Source organism: Anas platyrhynchos, chromosome 9 (genome assembly GCF_047663525.1).
Source record: "Anas platyrhynchos isolate ZD024472 breed Pekin duck chromosome 9, IASCAAS_PekinDuck_T2T, whole genome shotgun sequence".
NCBI lineage: Eukaryota > Metazoa > Chordata > Aves > Anseriformes > Anatidae > Anas > Anas platyrhynchos.
Window position 1 is genome coordinate 9,932,369 of NC_092595.1, and position 14,438 is coordinate 9,946,806.

General features: G+C 43.9%; 1 protein-coding gene and 1 long non-coding RNA gene across 6 annotated transcripts in view; one reads left to right on the forward strand and one right to left on the reverse strand.

Annotated features, from left to right (window-relative positions):
* Positions 1 to 14,438, forward strand: part of PDE6D (phosphodiesterase 6D) — a 36,214-nt gene that overhangs the window by 19,243 nt on the left and 2,533 nt on the right. The window contains exons 2-3 of the mRNA XM_027464224.3: positions 9,167 to 9,255; positions 13,628 to 13,753. Of these exons, the coding sequence (XP_027320025.1) occupies positions 9,167 to 9,255; positions 13,628 to 13,753 (215 nt within the window). The remainder of the gene's footprint in view (positions 1 to 9,166; positions 9,256 to 13,627; positions 13,754 to 14,438) is intronic.
* Positions 416 to 13,679, reverse strand: LOC106020070 (uncharacterized). 5 transcript variants are annotated; one of them, XR_011811494.1, is made up of 8 exons: positions 13,014 to 13,679; positions 12,311 to 12,391; positions 11,985 to 12,045; positions 8,023 to 8,158; positions 5,061 to 5,201; positions 779 to 952; positions 639 to 711; positions 416 to 556 (listed from the first exon to the last, which is right to left on the reverse strand). It is a non-coding gene; the product is annotated as an uncharacterized lncRNA (long non-coding RNA). The 5 variants fall into 5 exon arrangements; XR_011811492.1 differs by having other exon boundaries at positions 639 to 952; positions 13,014 to 13,678; XR_005267972.2 differs by lacking the exon at positions 416 to 556 and having other exon boundaries at positions 576 to 711; positions 13,014 to 13,678.

Sequence of the window (14,438 nt, forward strand, 5' to 3'; positions counted from 1 at the left end):
GAGTTCAAAATATGCTTGAAGATCTGGAGTTAAGAAAGAAAAAGAAAAGGAAATTAAGCACTTTCACAGGACCTCTGTTTGAATTAAAATGAACAAAGAAAGGAGCAAATACAGTATTTTCCCCCATGATTATCCTATTTAATATTTCATGTGTTTTTATGTCTCAGTGGACAAGAATATTAGTGGTAACTTTCATAGGTTTGCTCATTTTTCTAGCTAGAAGCATTTTGCTGCTCTTTCAGAGCTAACACATCTTTTTTTTTTTTTTTTTTGTCCTGCTTCAGTATGCCATTTTAGACACTAAAAAGTACTTCTAATTCTGTAACCAGTCATCTTGATTTCCTTCCTGCCCCCCACTTCCATTAGTAATGCCTGGCAGTGACTCAGAGCTACCCTGCTTTCTAGTTAGGGTGAACGAGAAACCACCAAGAGCGAGAAAAACACGGAGTGAAGGCAACCACTGGCACCCGCTCTGCTGCAGGATGGCAGCGATCTGCTGCTGGGCAGGCGTTCCAAGTTGGAGTAAGAGTTTCCATTAGCCACAGCTCCTGGCTGCCTAAGGAGAGAGGCAGTGTCGTCTGTTGAAGCAGGAGACTTGAAGCCAAACCCCTCCTGAGATCTCTTTCCTCTTCTCTTACCGATTCCTGGTGCGGCAGTGAGCAAGTTATCGTGTTTACTTCCCGGTCTCTGCTGTACGGAGTTATTTAAAAGCTGATTTGAGATTAATTGGAAGTTTTTGGAGTAGCAATAGGAATCGTGGAAGCTGGTAGTCACCTACCTGTAGTATCTTGCCTGTTCAGTGGCCGTCCTGTCTTCCTAGATAAGTTACAGGGTTCATCTCCTGCCTGAGGTAGCCCAAGGTAAATGTGACACCGTGAAGCTGCACAAAGTGGCAGCACAGTGAATGAGTTTGTACCAGAGAATGCCTCCCATCAGTTTCCAGTCTGCAGATCTGTTCTTAGAAATGTGTGATATATTAATACATCCAATAAATAACATCTTCTAAAATACACGAATCTGGTAAATCTATGGATTATCAGGAGTAGTCTATCGCAACTCAATAGGCTGGGGTGCTAGAGGGCTCTGTAAGAAGAAATGAGGTAAAGGAGGAAAAAAAAAAAAAGAAATGAAACATTAACAGCTTATAGTCACAACGTAAGCACTGGCAGTTGGAAGCGATCGTGGCTTTTTGTGTTGTCACTTGCTTATTTTACCAGGGGGGCACTTTCAGACCAAGATGTTGCCTGGAGTTCAGAGGACAGCTAAACCAACCAGCAGGGAACCTGCCGGTGTTCAGCTCTGCCGTTTCCAATAAACATCACTTCTCTCAATGGAGGAATTACTGCGGAGGGCTTTGAGGAATAAAGACACTGACCAGCCACAAACAGTGCTCTATAAAACTGCCTTTCTCAAGCCTTTTACTTTTTTTTCCACACTTTACACAAAGTTACAGGTCTTTGAAGTGAAACTATATGAAAACAGTGGCTAAGCAGCCATACGTGTCCCGTTTAAATATTTGGTTCAAGAAGTCTGTTTCTCTGCTCCTGTGAGTATCAGGAAGTGTGAAGATCCTTTTAGACACTTAAAAAAAAAATCACTACAGCAGTGTTGCAAAAATGACACAAAATCAAGCTGAGCTTTCCTTTATAAGCAAACGAATACAGTGCGTATTTTGGGGGAAAAAATAAAAAAAGAAATACTGGTATAAACTAAAGAAGCACATAAGGTTCAAACTCCCTCATTCTATTAAAGCTAATTTCGTTGGTTTGCAGGGAGGTGAATCCCTCTGGGAGCTTCTGGTTACAACCTCAGCTGTGAGAATGAAGTTATCCGCCAGGGCCCCTTGATAGGTTATTTCCACGAAATTCCCTCCAGTTCACTTATTGCTGAGGACCTTGAAATATTATCATAATAGTTGAGCTGTGTTGAAAAGATTGGATGTTCTGAAGTGGTTAAGGCGAAATGAAGTTGTTTCAGTCGCTGGATCCCTTTATGGTTCCCTCGCGAGGAAGAAAATCGGGTGATGTGCTGAAATTAAAGAGCGGCCAGGCTGAATCGCACACTCGTTCTTCCAAATTGTTTTGGGACAACTTAATTTTAAGCATTCTGGATAAAAATCTCTAGCATCACAGGTTTGAATCGCAGGGATGTGCCTTGAATTGCCTCTCCTCGCGTGTTGTTCCTCGGGGTGGCTTCTCAAGCTGCCCTGCGTGCTGCCACACCTTGCTGTAGAGCCAGGCATCTGCGGTAAGGTGGTCCCAGTGTTTTATGTTGTGATTGCATTTTTAGTTTCCCTTGTGTGTGCAGTCTCTCCCGGCTACATTCAGGTTTGTTCTTTCTGTTGAGCTACAAGCAAGCCACTTTCAAATTGCATTCTGATAAAGCCCTATGGATTTTAAAGGTCACATTCTTTTCTCCGATGAATACATCATTCCCATCGATTCACCTGCTGTTTCTGCAAACTCAGAGTATTACTGATGACATTAATTATGTTAATACGCAGAGGTTTCTTAGCATGAGCTCAAGCTTTTCTAACACGCTAATTTTTAAGATCTTTTTAAAATGCAGGAAAGATGGGGAGGAGTTGAGTGTTAACGCACTGGAAGAAAGAAAATAATTTTCTTTGTGCAATTCATGCTTCTGAGATGGTCCTGCAAACAGTGCTGAGTGTTTCGAGTTATTGATTGGTTTACTACCTAGGATGTAAAGCAATCTCCAGATGTGATCTCATGTTATTTTTCCTGCTGAGGCATTGCTATAAAGGAATTCTGTCAAACCTGTTCAGAGAAGCCAAAGAAAAGCCTGAAAAACACAGGTAGCAGAAAGCAGCACAGAGCCACTGCGTTGCTTCAGCTCACTTTTAGTTTGGCGCTGTTGTCTGGTTCTCAGAACCATCTTAACATCTGTTTCGAGAGGAAACGAAAGTTACCTTTTTGGCTTCATTTCATTATGTCTGTAACCCTTTTCTTCAAAATGAACATCTGTTTCTGGCGCTTTGGGTCTGAGGGAGAGGAAAAGTCAGTGCAATGGAAACCTGGCTCAGGTTGCGATATTTGAAGAAACAAAACCCCTTCTCCCACCGTGCCTGCCCATGCCGGACATTTATCCTCTTGTCTGAGTTCAGGAGCTCTCTGTCTGCGTTGTTTTTTAAGAGCACACGAGTGCTTTCAGACAGTAAATCGACAAGAGTGAAAATTCGATGGAAGGTAACTGAAAGCAAACTCAGTGCCTCGTTATGCTTCATGAGGTCACTGGGATGCTACGGAGTAAAGATGTCTGTTAATTGTGATGTCTTTTAATTCTGATGAAAATAGGGAATAATAATTGTCTTACCCCAACTAAATTGTTTGTAAGGCACAGATGTTAAACTGGATAATCTGCACAACACGTTTTTGGCAAATATCAGGCGTGATTTTACTGAGTGAAATGGCTTCTGTATTTCTCCAGTTCGATTAGCATCTCGTTGCAGCTGATCTGACTGCAAATTGACCTCTGTTGCATTTTTCTTTTAGATATTTATGGTGGGCCGCAACGTGAGCGCTGCCAAGAGAATAGATACGAAGAGGTTCAAGCAGAAAATATTTCGAGGGTGGACACATAGCTCATCCTTGGAAGTGCTACCCAAGGTGCAGAGAGTGTCTTTGTCAGGTTCGTGCAGGAAGAACGTGACGGGCACTAATGAATGCTGGGGCTTAACAACAGGAGCAACCTCACTGCAGAGCAGAATTGCTTTGAGGTCTACTTAATATAATATAATGTAGCAGTATTAGCTGCTGCCCTATTAGCATAATTTGCTATTAAAAGTGATGTAAGGTTGACATGGGATTGAGGAATACGTGTGACTGTCTTGCCAAGTATGGGCCAAGCACAGCTTCATCCAGAACTGCCCAATGTTAGATGACAACATGTTTTGGTGAGAGAAGATCCATGGGACAAGCTTCTGCAAGCAAAGATGTAGGGGGGAATCCTGCAAAAAGAGAAGAGTAGCGCAAAGGATACGAGGTTTATGGCATTGTGTTGATTTTTTTGCTATGATGCCATAGCTGTTAAGTGTATTCCTCTGCTAGCATAATTTGCTGTGAGATGACTTTGTTGGTTGCTGGAGATTTTTGCTGCATTTCGCCATGTGGTTCACGTGAATCTGTGGATCTCCCCGGCTTCTGTTGCACAGCAATTTGTTCTGTGCAGGAGACTTTAGAAGCAGCCTGGAGTACAGTGAGTACTTGAGCGTCGGGAGTGCTTTGAAGGGATAATTGGCTTCCTTCCATTTGAGGATTTAATGGAGCACCTTTCCAGTCCTCAGCACCTCCCATCTTTTGGAGCAGCACAGTAACCCATATCTCGTGCGTCACTCCAGGGAAGCTGGCTTGTAATAAATAGCAGAGTTTTCAAAGTACCTGCTCCTGAGAGCTGGCATAGCGCTCTGGCTGGCTAGTCTGGAAGAGAGGAGATTATGCTGCTGCCTGAAAGCAGGAGAAGGTGACAGTGCTATACCCAAGGCTTCAGTAATGTTTGAGGAATAGCCTCCAGTTTGTGAGTTTGTTCTGGTACTTCTCTTGCTAGACAGAATGGATGGGCACCCGTTCTGTTCCTGCAGGTACGACTCTACAGAATTTCTGCCTTAACCTCAGGAGAAAAGACTCCGGTTCTCCTCCCACATTGCCAACATTTACACTTGGGGTTTATTATGCACTAAAGACAGCAGCAGTTCTTGTGTGTGCAAGCAGGGTGAGTTCAGGGCCTGATTCAACAGCGTGTGTGTGCACATGCTTAAATGTAAGCACACAATTAAGAGTTCTGTGGGAGAGGGATTTGGGAGTTGTAATAAAAAGTGAGATTAGAGATTGGGAAGATTAGAGGACGAACAGCAGGAGTGGAGTAGGAGCATAAGGCTCTCTGGGTGGTCTACTCTGCAATCCTGTAGTTTTGGTAGTTTTGTGCATAATTTATTTTGGTCCTTACTCCTCAGACGGGATTGAAACCTCTGAGAAAAAAAGGATTCTTCTGCAAAAATACGTGTCTGATAAAAATACAGCCCCTAAAGGCTGATCCCTACTTACCTGTGCTGTGCTTTAAAGTGCCACGCTCACCCACGTCACGAGGGCCTGGTTGTGTCTGCTGTGCAGGATAACATAAAGCCAGGAGTGGCAGCTGGGCAGTGCAGAAGAGTTGGGCACTTCAGATCAGAAGCTTTTCTGGGTCTGCAACAAAGACACAAGTCTGAATTATGCAAGGCTTCCAGCTCTACCTTCTCCTTATCATTTATCCCGGAGGACAATTCTTGTTTCCAGGTGATTGTTGAGATCCTGTTGGTGCCTGACTTGTAGAGAACTGTTCTTAATGCTGCATTTCTTATACAAAAAAGAAAGAAAGAAAAAAAAAAGGTTGGCAAAGATGATGAAAGACCTTCCCATCCATCCAGGAGTGGTTGGGAACATTAGGCTTGCTTTTATTACGAGAGATAATAGTGCAGCACTTCTTAAGGCTTTAGAAAGGTGTAGACAGCAAGGAAGAAAATGAAAAATAGAGCAGTTTTTAATGGAAGAAATGACACCCACTGCTCGCTGCAGCCATTCAGATATTCAAAAAGTGCTAAACATCACAGCACACAAATAACAGTCAGGGAGACTGGGGAGAACTTTAACTCTGTAGTACTTTAATGATTAATTTCGCTTGTACTCATCCTCGTCCTTCAAGGTTACTCTTAATTACCAGCGTGGTAATACCTGGGAACATTTTGCAATGCTAAACCATTTAAAGATAGGTATGTATGTTTGGATTTGTTTGAAGGAAATGATGTCTGTGACAGATAGAAAAAAGCAAGAATTTCTGTGCTGAGATCAGAGGCGTTCAAGACAACAAAACTCGGATTCAGACACGCACAAACCGTTTCACTTCATCAGGCTAAGCAAAGTAGGTCTGCGAGGAAGCTAATTCATGTCGTGTATATAAAGCAAGTCAAATTCCAGCTACTACAAAGCTTTTACGTAAGACTTCGCTGACCCAATAGGTGGTGGAATATAAATAGATCAACAGTACACCCTTCCTTCTGCTGTTCTACCTAATCCTTCCTTGCCTTCGGGATTGAGGAGTATTTGATCTATTGAGTCTTAAATCAGACGTTCTTTCCTACAAAAAATCCCCCAAAAGCCAGGAGAATGAAAATTTATTGGTGAGAGAGTGTTCTTGTGATTTTAGAACGAGAAGCAGAATTAGGAATATACAATTGTGCTTTTTTTTTAATGTATATTAACTTCACAAAGCTGTAGCTGCATGGCCCTCTGCTTGCTCTCCCTAGCTACCCCTGCCAGGTGACTTGGCGTGAGCCTCTCCAAAAAGAGTAATTGCGTTAAACCTGCATTCATTTGCTTTCTCCTTTTCAGTAATACTCCAAATGCCCTCTTCATCCTGCCTGCAGGTCTCCACTGCTGCTCAGAAGATGGAGCACTTTTTATTTTTAGTAACAATATCTCTCACGCTGGGATGGAAGAATCTTAAACCAATTAAACACATTAGAAGATAACAGGGTGTGTGGGTTTGGTTCAAGATCTCCATTTTCTTCACTCTGGGGTATGTCCTAGCACCAGCCTTTCTGTCCAAGATGACAGAAATAGTGTGATAAGCTGCTAACTAGGTAAGCAGTACAGCTGCTGCTTTGTCAGGTATTCTCTTGCCAAAAAATCACTGGTGATGGGTTTTGCCTTTTTGTAAAATTCCATTCCAGTTAAGTTTTATAAGCGGTCTCAGCTTTGACTTAGGAAATTGTTTTCAGATGTCTATTTCTTTGGAAAGATTTTCTTTTAAGAGCAAATCTCTTGAGCTTGAAGTGCTTTTTTTTTCCGGTAGAAGAGGATTGTGTGTGTTTGAGATTTGATGATTTGTGCTTCCCTTTTAATAATGCTTGGTTATTGGGGGGAAAAATAAAAAATAATGATAAAAAAAAACCACTTGTGAACTAGCTAGAGTATTCTGATCCCTTAAAATATGTCTGCATGCACATATTTTAACTCTGTGTATGTGCTCGGAATAGCAGGTGGGTTTGGGTTGCTGACCTGCATGCCCTCACCAGCAGGGATGGAGTCTTCAGCTTTTTATTTATTCTTGATCTTTAATTTGACAGTCAGAATTCAAAGCATGGCGCAGGCGATCTTGGATTTACTCTTACCGGGGAAGCTCTGCTGCTCCGCTTGGCACCGCGCAGCCTCCAGCCAGCCCTGGGAGCTCCTAGCACCCACCGACAGTGATAGTGAGCAAATAGCCAGGATATTCTTCTGCAGGGGCTCATTTTTTAAAGGTAATGCAGGTTTTTGGTAATCAAGTGCCCAATTTGCTGAATTACTGTCCTGCTAATAGCCAAGAGTGTTTGCATCGCAGGGGCTTGTGAAGATAAATGAACTCGTCGGCGAGATGCTCAGATTGTCTCATTTGTTATTTTTCTCTCGTACGTGGCATTTGATAGATGGCACGCTGCTTTCTATGCAAATAGCTTCACCCTGGCTAGTTTTTGTGTTTGTCTGTGGGAAGATGTATCTAAAAATGGAGGCCTTTTTGACGGTTTCAATTACAGTTGGGGCGGTTCCATCCTGCAGGTTGTGTTGGCTGGGGACTTCGATTTTTCCAGCCAGAACCACACGAAGTGCCCAGCCCAGCTGCAGGTTCTTTTTGCTGTGCTGCTGCTCGTTTTCTCCCTCTGTCTTGCTGCCTCCAGCCCCTTCGCTTCGGTACTTGGGGAGATTTTTCAACTTGCAAGCTTTCTGCCAGAAGATGGAGGTGGCATACGGGGCTCTCCGGGGGTGATGCTTTCTGCCTTCACCCCTGTCCCTCCTGGGTTAATCCCAGACTGAGTAGTAGATAATATGTGTTTTAGAACAAGTCTGGAAGGACACGAGCAGCCTGTGCCATGCTCCCTTTTCCCACCCAAGTCGTTCCTACACCATGGAAGCTGTAGGGCCGTGCCTGTGTGCACACACCCCTACCTTTCCCCCCTTTCCCTTTCGGTAGGACATGGAAAATGTGGCCAACCTTCAGGAAGGACAAGGTTCTTCACGCCTTTTCAGAAGCAGCCATCTTCCCTTCCCTCCTCCACGCAAAGAATTTTAAAACAAACGCTACCCTGTAACCCGAAATTTGCTGAAGCATCTGTTTCTTCCCTGGAGTTCTGGAAAAAAGAAAAAAAAAATTTGATCAATGTCAAGAGTCTGCCTGGAAACTGCGTATGCTGGAGAATGAATTCACTGTGCATATCTCACAGCTCCTATTTATACCTCTGTCGAGGTCCGTGTTGTCCTCATCTGCTCCTCTGCCTTCCCAGTCAGCTCCTGGAGCCTTCTCTCCTTTTCCCAGATAGTTCCTGGTGCCTCATCCGATGCAGCGATGGGCTGCAGAGCACGAGGCTGCAACAGGACCTGGGGCTGACTGAAGGCTCTGCCCTGCTCAAAACGGCACTGGACAGGCGTGCAGGCTCCTCTCTCTGCCATGTAAATATCTGAGTTATGTTACAGGAGAGGTTCTTCAAGGGTAGCCTTAAGGTTATCACTAATTGTCCCATGGAAGAGGTGAGTGTTTCATGGTCGTCTGTAATCGTAACGAGCTCAATTCCCTGAGCTGGGCTTTCTGAAGGCTGGCACAGCCTCACGTGCTGAGTGAAACGAGAGTGTCCCTGCACTTAGTGCTCAGCAGCTGCAGAAGTGGCTGTTACCAGGTCAGCAGCCATAGCACAACCCTTGGTATTCATATTTTTAAGTCAAAAAAATAAGTGCGAGCGGGTATTATTCTTTTTTCAAATGTTAAATAGGAAGCACTTCTTTTTCTAGCTGGATAACATTTGTTTGTGTTGAATTTTGGTGTTAGCAGTGCTCTTGCTTCCCCGCAGCACAGGGACGTTGTCTTTATCCTTTCGAAGCGCCGAAAAAATGATAAATGAGGTTAACAAGCTTCAGTCCAAGTGAGAACCGAAGCTGTGACTGTAGAGCTCTCAGTGCATTAATTCTGGTCAAGGGTTGGTTTGTTCATTTATTTCCTCCATGTCTTTTCTCCCCGGCCTCCTGAGAATTGGTAAATGTTCCTGGAGCTCAGCTGGAGCAGCCTTTTTTAGGGCTTCAGAAAGCACTGGGTATGGCATTTAGGAGCGTGGATACCTTGTTTTCCTTAATTGCTTCCCAATCAGAAACTGGATGAATCTTCGAGATGCGGAAACGGGGAAAATCCTCTGGCAAGGAACAGAAGATCTGTCTGTACCTGGAGTGGAGCACGAAGGTAACTGCGTGGCCTCACTGTGCACCTGGGGGCTGGGCTGGGCTGCACGTCTGGGTCACCAAAGCTGCTGGTGTACTTGTGTTTGGAGGACAGATGTCCTGGCTCTGCTGGCCTTTGCTAGCTCAGGTGTTGGTTGCAAAATGAAAAGTCTAAAGAGCTGCAGACTTTTCTCCATATAACGGGGCAGGGTTTGGTCAAAGTACAGGTCCAAAGGAAAAGCAGCGTGGAAGAAACATACACAGTTTGTGCCTTTTCTGGCCACAGCTGACCTAATATTCTGCACTAACTTTGCCCTCTGCTTTAAAATGGCACACATGTTGCATTGGCTCTGCTCTGCTGTCCCCCATGATTGCTAGGGCAGCCTCTTCCCTGTCCTTTCTGTCCTTGCCATGTGGCAGAGGACTCCACTGTCCCTTACACATCCCCTTTGTGACACAGCACTGTGAAGGTAACGTCCCTTGCCAAGAGCTTTGTTTTGGCTCTGCAAAGAGTCTGACCTCACCGAATTAATTTGAAGACTTTGCTATTAAGTGAGTGTCATGCAGCTGATCTCCAGCAAGTGGAGTCAACTTGATCATTTAATTGTGATGCTGGCATCGACATATTTTTGGTTAAACATCAAGGATTGAGTTCTGTATTGCAGTCCTAAGACTTACCCATCCCATAAATAGGGAAATTGTTGTGTCTGAAGGAAACAGCCAGCTTACCGTGCTGCCCAGGGAACAGACAGAAGATCTGTAGCAAAACACTGTGAGTCCAGTGATATACTTGATTTTAAAATGGGATTAAAGCACGATTAAAGCACCTGCTTTATGGAGAGAGTTCACTTTTAGGACCAGGAGTAGGTTGCCCCGGCTTAAGGGGAGGACCTGACACCAGGAATAAAGCAGGCATGTCAGAGCTAGGGGAAGGCCAAGCTGTGACTCTGTGATCAGTAACAGCATTTTCCAAGCTTTGTCTCCTTCAGCCTTGCTAACCCGTGCTCCCAATATCATGCCACTGCTAGCAGCAAACAGTCCTGTCAATAGCAAACAGGCCTTAACAGGTACTTCCTTACACCCACCAAGGTGCCTATATTAAAGAAAAACATTCCAGCACTTTAAATACAACTGTAATAAAGCAACTGAAATCCAACTTCCAAAAGAAATGCAATAATTCATCAGTGTAATGCTAAATTTCTTGAACCGTGGCTCAGTGATACTTTGCCTTCTTCAAATACTTGTAGTGTTTGGCGTGCTACAGCACCTGACAGCAAACCCAGGAGAAAGGGGGGATCAGGCTTTCAAAAGCAGAAGAAAATCAGCCAAAAATATCCCCGTTCTTCCCAGATTTGGTGCTGCAAAAGCTTCACGTGGACACGTGGCTCGTCTTTGAAGCCTCTTCTCTCTGTCTCAGCAGACCAACTCCGCCTTGGTTCAGTGAGAGCCTCGGGATGACGTGATTTGGGGCAGCTGGAGCTGTGCTCAAGAGTGTTGGTGGTGTTGCCCCATTTCCCGTCACCTTTCTCACTTTGGCAAGTCAGATCAGCCTCACCACATCTCAGATTTTCCTCACACATAAAACAGGAACACTCCCCTCCATCAGAGGAGCTTGGGGAATTAATTAAAGCATATTCTGGCGTGAGATTAATGCCCGTTGTACAAGGAATTGTCCAGACCTTATCTGGTGTGCGGTTCGGTCATCCATCTAAAAGATGAATGACTGTAAACTTGAGCAGGTGCAGAGAAGAGCTGTTAGGTAAAGCCACTGGAAAAAAATTAAGGGTGGGAGGATGGTCCTCCTTTGGAAAAGAGAGGAAAAAAAGCCATTCTTGTATAGCTTAGCAAGGAAAGAAGGCTGAGATGGCTTGGGTGTGTGTTCTGGGGCCTTTCAGGGCACATAGCAAGCAATCACATAGAGAGCAGAGTGAATAAAAGATAATTAATTTAATAATTAATTTAAATGTGATTTTTATTTAAGTACAAGTTTCTTTAAAAGCTAACTCTTAAATTTCAGATCATGATGCTCTGTTAATACCCAAACTTACTGCTTAGATGAAATTAAAAGAATATTAATGCGGAATTAGATTGCGGCTGAAGCTTTAGTGTTAACCCACTGGATGTGGTGCAGATCACTGCCTGAGAACCTGAAGTGGAATTTACCAACCAGCTACATCAGCTTTTGATAGCAGGAGATTTACCATACACCCAGTTAGCTCACTGTGTGTTCGGTGCCCTGGCAGGCAATCTGGGAGCTGGGAAACAGCAAAGTTTCTTCTCTTCCAGTACATAAACAAAGCGAGGTGCAAGCAGCTGACATCCAGCACTTGTAAAGTCCCCAGAATTGTTGCCAGTCCCCACAGTCCATTCCATTCAGGAAATACAAATCATCCTTTCATTGTCTAAGAAAAGATGCAGTTTTCAGTACAAAGTACGTTTGAATGAATCAACTTTTTTTTTTTTTTTTAAACATATCCCAAATATATCACATAGTTTTATTAAGCTATGAGAAAACATAACAATACTGATGGCTTAATTGAATTTCAGTTTTTGACTGTTTGGCCCCAAATGAGTAGTTTAGTAAATCAGAAATGTATCACCCATCACCTTCTTACAGAGTTAAGTGTCAGAATTAAGAATCCGAATTAGTATGATAGCTATATAAAAGCTTTAAGAAACATGCAGGTATAATAAATACATCCTCTGGTTAAAAAATAACAGGAGAACATTTAGGATAAAGTCTGTGCTTACCTGCATTTCGGTGCGTTTTGATGGTCCTAGCTGATGAGCATCAAACTTCTTTCTCTTCTCTCTTTTTAACAGAAAAGAAGAGGTACAAAAGTAAAATGTGTTTAAAATAAATAAATGAAAACTCTCAGCTTGGTGGTATAAATATCAATTAAAATCTCTTAGATCGCGGCTTTAAAGACAACACAGTCCTACTTTTATTAAAAGTAACCTTTTATTTTGCAGTTTTACAATATTAAAGCAAACCTTCTCAGCAGTTTGTCTCGGGGATGAAAGAAATGTAATTACTAAATTGCAGAATAGTTTTAACAAGTCATTTTGCACTTAACTGCAAAGGGATGTTTGTGCACAACAGGCTGGAGTCTGTACTTGTGAGGGCAGTCGAGGATGGTGCCATGCAGATTTCCAGGCTGAAAAAAAAAAAAAGGCTAAAAATAATTAGAGCGCTTTACATTTAAAACTCTTCTCTTGCACTTTTAACTTTCTTTCTTTATTTATTTATTTTTATTTTGGCAAGCCATGGACTGTGTACTTCTCCATGGGATAGGGCAGTAGCTCGCATTCCCTTGCCCTCCAGCAATCTAGATGGCTCTCAGAGCAAGGTCCTGCTCCATCAGACTGTTTCACATCAGGTGATCCCCTGATGTGATCCCCTGGATATGCCAGGGGATTGGAGGACTCTTACTTTCATTAAACAGCAGCCTGCTGTCTGCTCACGGATGTTTTGATAGGCTTCCCATTTCGGACTAGTTTGGCACATAAAGCACGTACCAGCTGTATTCCCTCCCCTCTCTATTTTTAATAAATTGACACGAAACACTTTCTGCTACGCAGGAAGGATTATGTACAATCACACCACTTAAGTATGACAGGCTTGGGAGATTTTTACTATACTGCTTCCCCCACTCCCAACCTTATTCGTCTGATTTGGACCTTTCAGCATCTGAATCTGTGCTGCAAACTGCCCCTCCTCTTACTCCTGCACCTCTAAAAAAAAAACCATGAAATATCTAACAGGTACAGTTGTCTCACCTGTTGCAAGAGCACAGATAACTCAGATTTGCCTCTCTCAAACCATGCGGGTTGCTGCTGACTTTTCTGCCTGTGTGAGGCTCAATGCTCAGGGAAGAGGCGTTTCGTGTACTTGTACAGGATGACGTCCTAGAGCTACGAGAGGTGGCTGGAACAGTGCTGCTGGGCTGAGGAATTTGTGGTTTGCTGGGGATGCACAGCCTGAAAGGGAAGAAGAAGTGAGAAGGACTAACACGCCTGTGTACAAACAGCCCTTTGGCTGCATGTGACCTTCAGCATGTTCCCTACAGTAAAAATTCAAGTTGCATCTCAGTGTTTTGACTTGAAGAACCATGTTTTTAGTGACAGAAAGTTAAGAACTAGCAGTTTGAGAAATCAGTGTTGTATTCCTGGTTGTGTTACAAGGTTCATTCCTGGCTCTGGGCATTCCTGGCTTAGATTTCACACCTGCAAACGTAAAAACAAAGTAGGGAGAGTCCTTTCTGCTTGCGTGTCTCCTACTACTGTGATCTTCTACTGCACTAATTGCTGTTTCAATGTATTCTCTAACAGCACCCAAAGCAGCTGGGTTTGTTTCATTGTGTCCAAATAACGCTTGTTTATCTGTTTGACAGCTCGAGTTCCTAAAAAAATCCTGAAATGCAAAGCAGTGTCTCGGGAGTTAAACTTCTCCTCGGCAGAACAAATGGAAAAATTCCGCCTGGAACAGAAAGTTTATTTCAAAGGGCAGTGTCTAGAAGGTATGTGTCTGCTCTGCGTGCGGCCCTGCTGCAGCGCAGGGGGTGAACCCCAGCGTGGCCGGGATTAGAGGAACTAAACCGGGTTGAAGGCAGTAATTTTAATTTTTCAGAGTGGCCCTGAAGCACTCATCTTGTCAGGACTAATGGGCCGCAGCATTAGGGATAGCATTTCATAAGTGTATTAACACTTTGTTATGTAAGCAAAAAATCTGGGTAATCATGCCGCAGGGCATAAATCCACCGCAGGCTGCCTGAGGCTAGGAAACGGGTTATTTTAGTGTCACCCATCGTGGGGATTCATGCATCTTCCTCAGCAGCACCTTGTGCTGGCCTCTGCCAGGCTGGAGGCTGGGCTAAAGGAGCCTCTGGTTTGCTGTGGTCGCAGCTGTGCCCCTGGGTGTTCGCTGCCTGCGTCTCAGCCTCATCTCCCTGGCTGCGGTATTACTCCTAATCTGGGGGAAGGAGGGGCAGAGAAACATTGAGCTCCTTGTCTTTGGGGCAACCAGTTGGACGCTTCGTCTGAACTGGCTCCGCAGGATGTCTGCAAGAGGGGGGGGATGTGATGTGATTTCCCTGCTCCCGATGAGGTGCGATGGAATTTCCATCGGATGCTAAGGAAGCGGCGTGAGTTTATCGCTTCCATCAGCTCATACAGAAAGGGAGTAGTTGCATTAAGAGGAGGGCA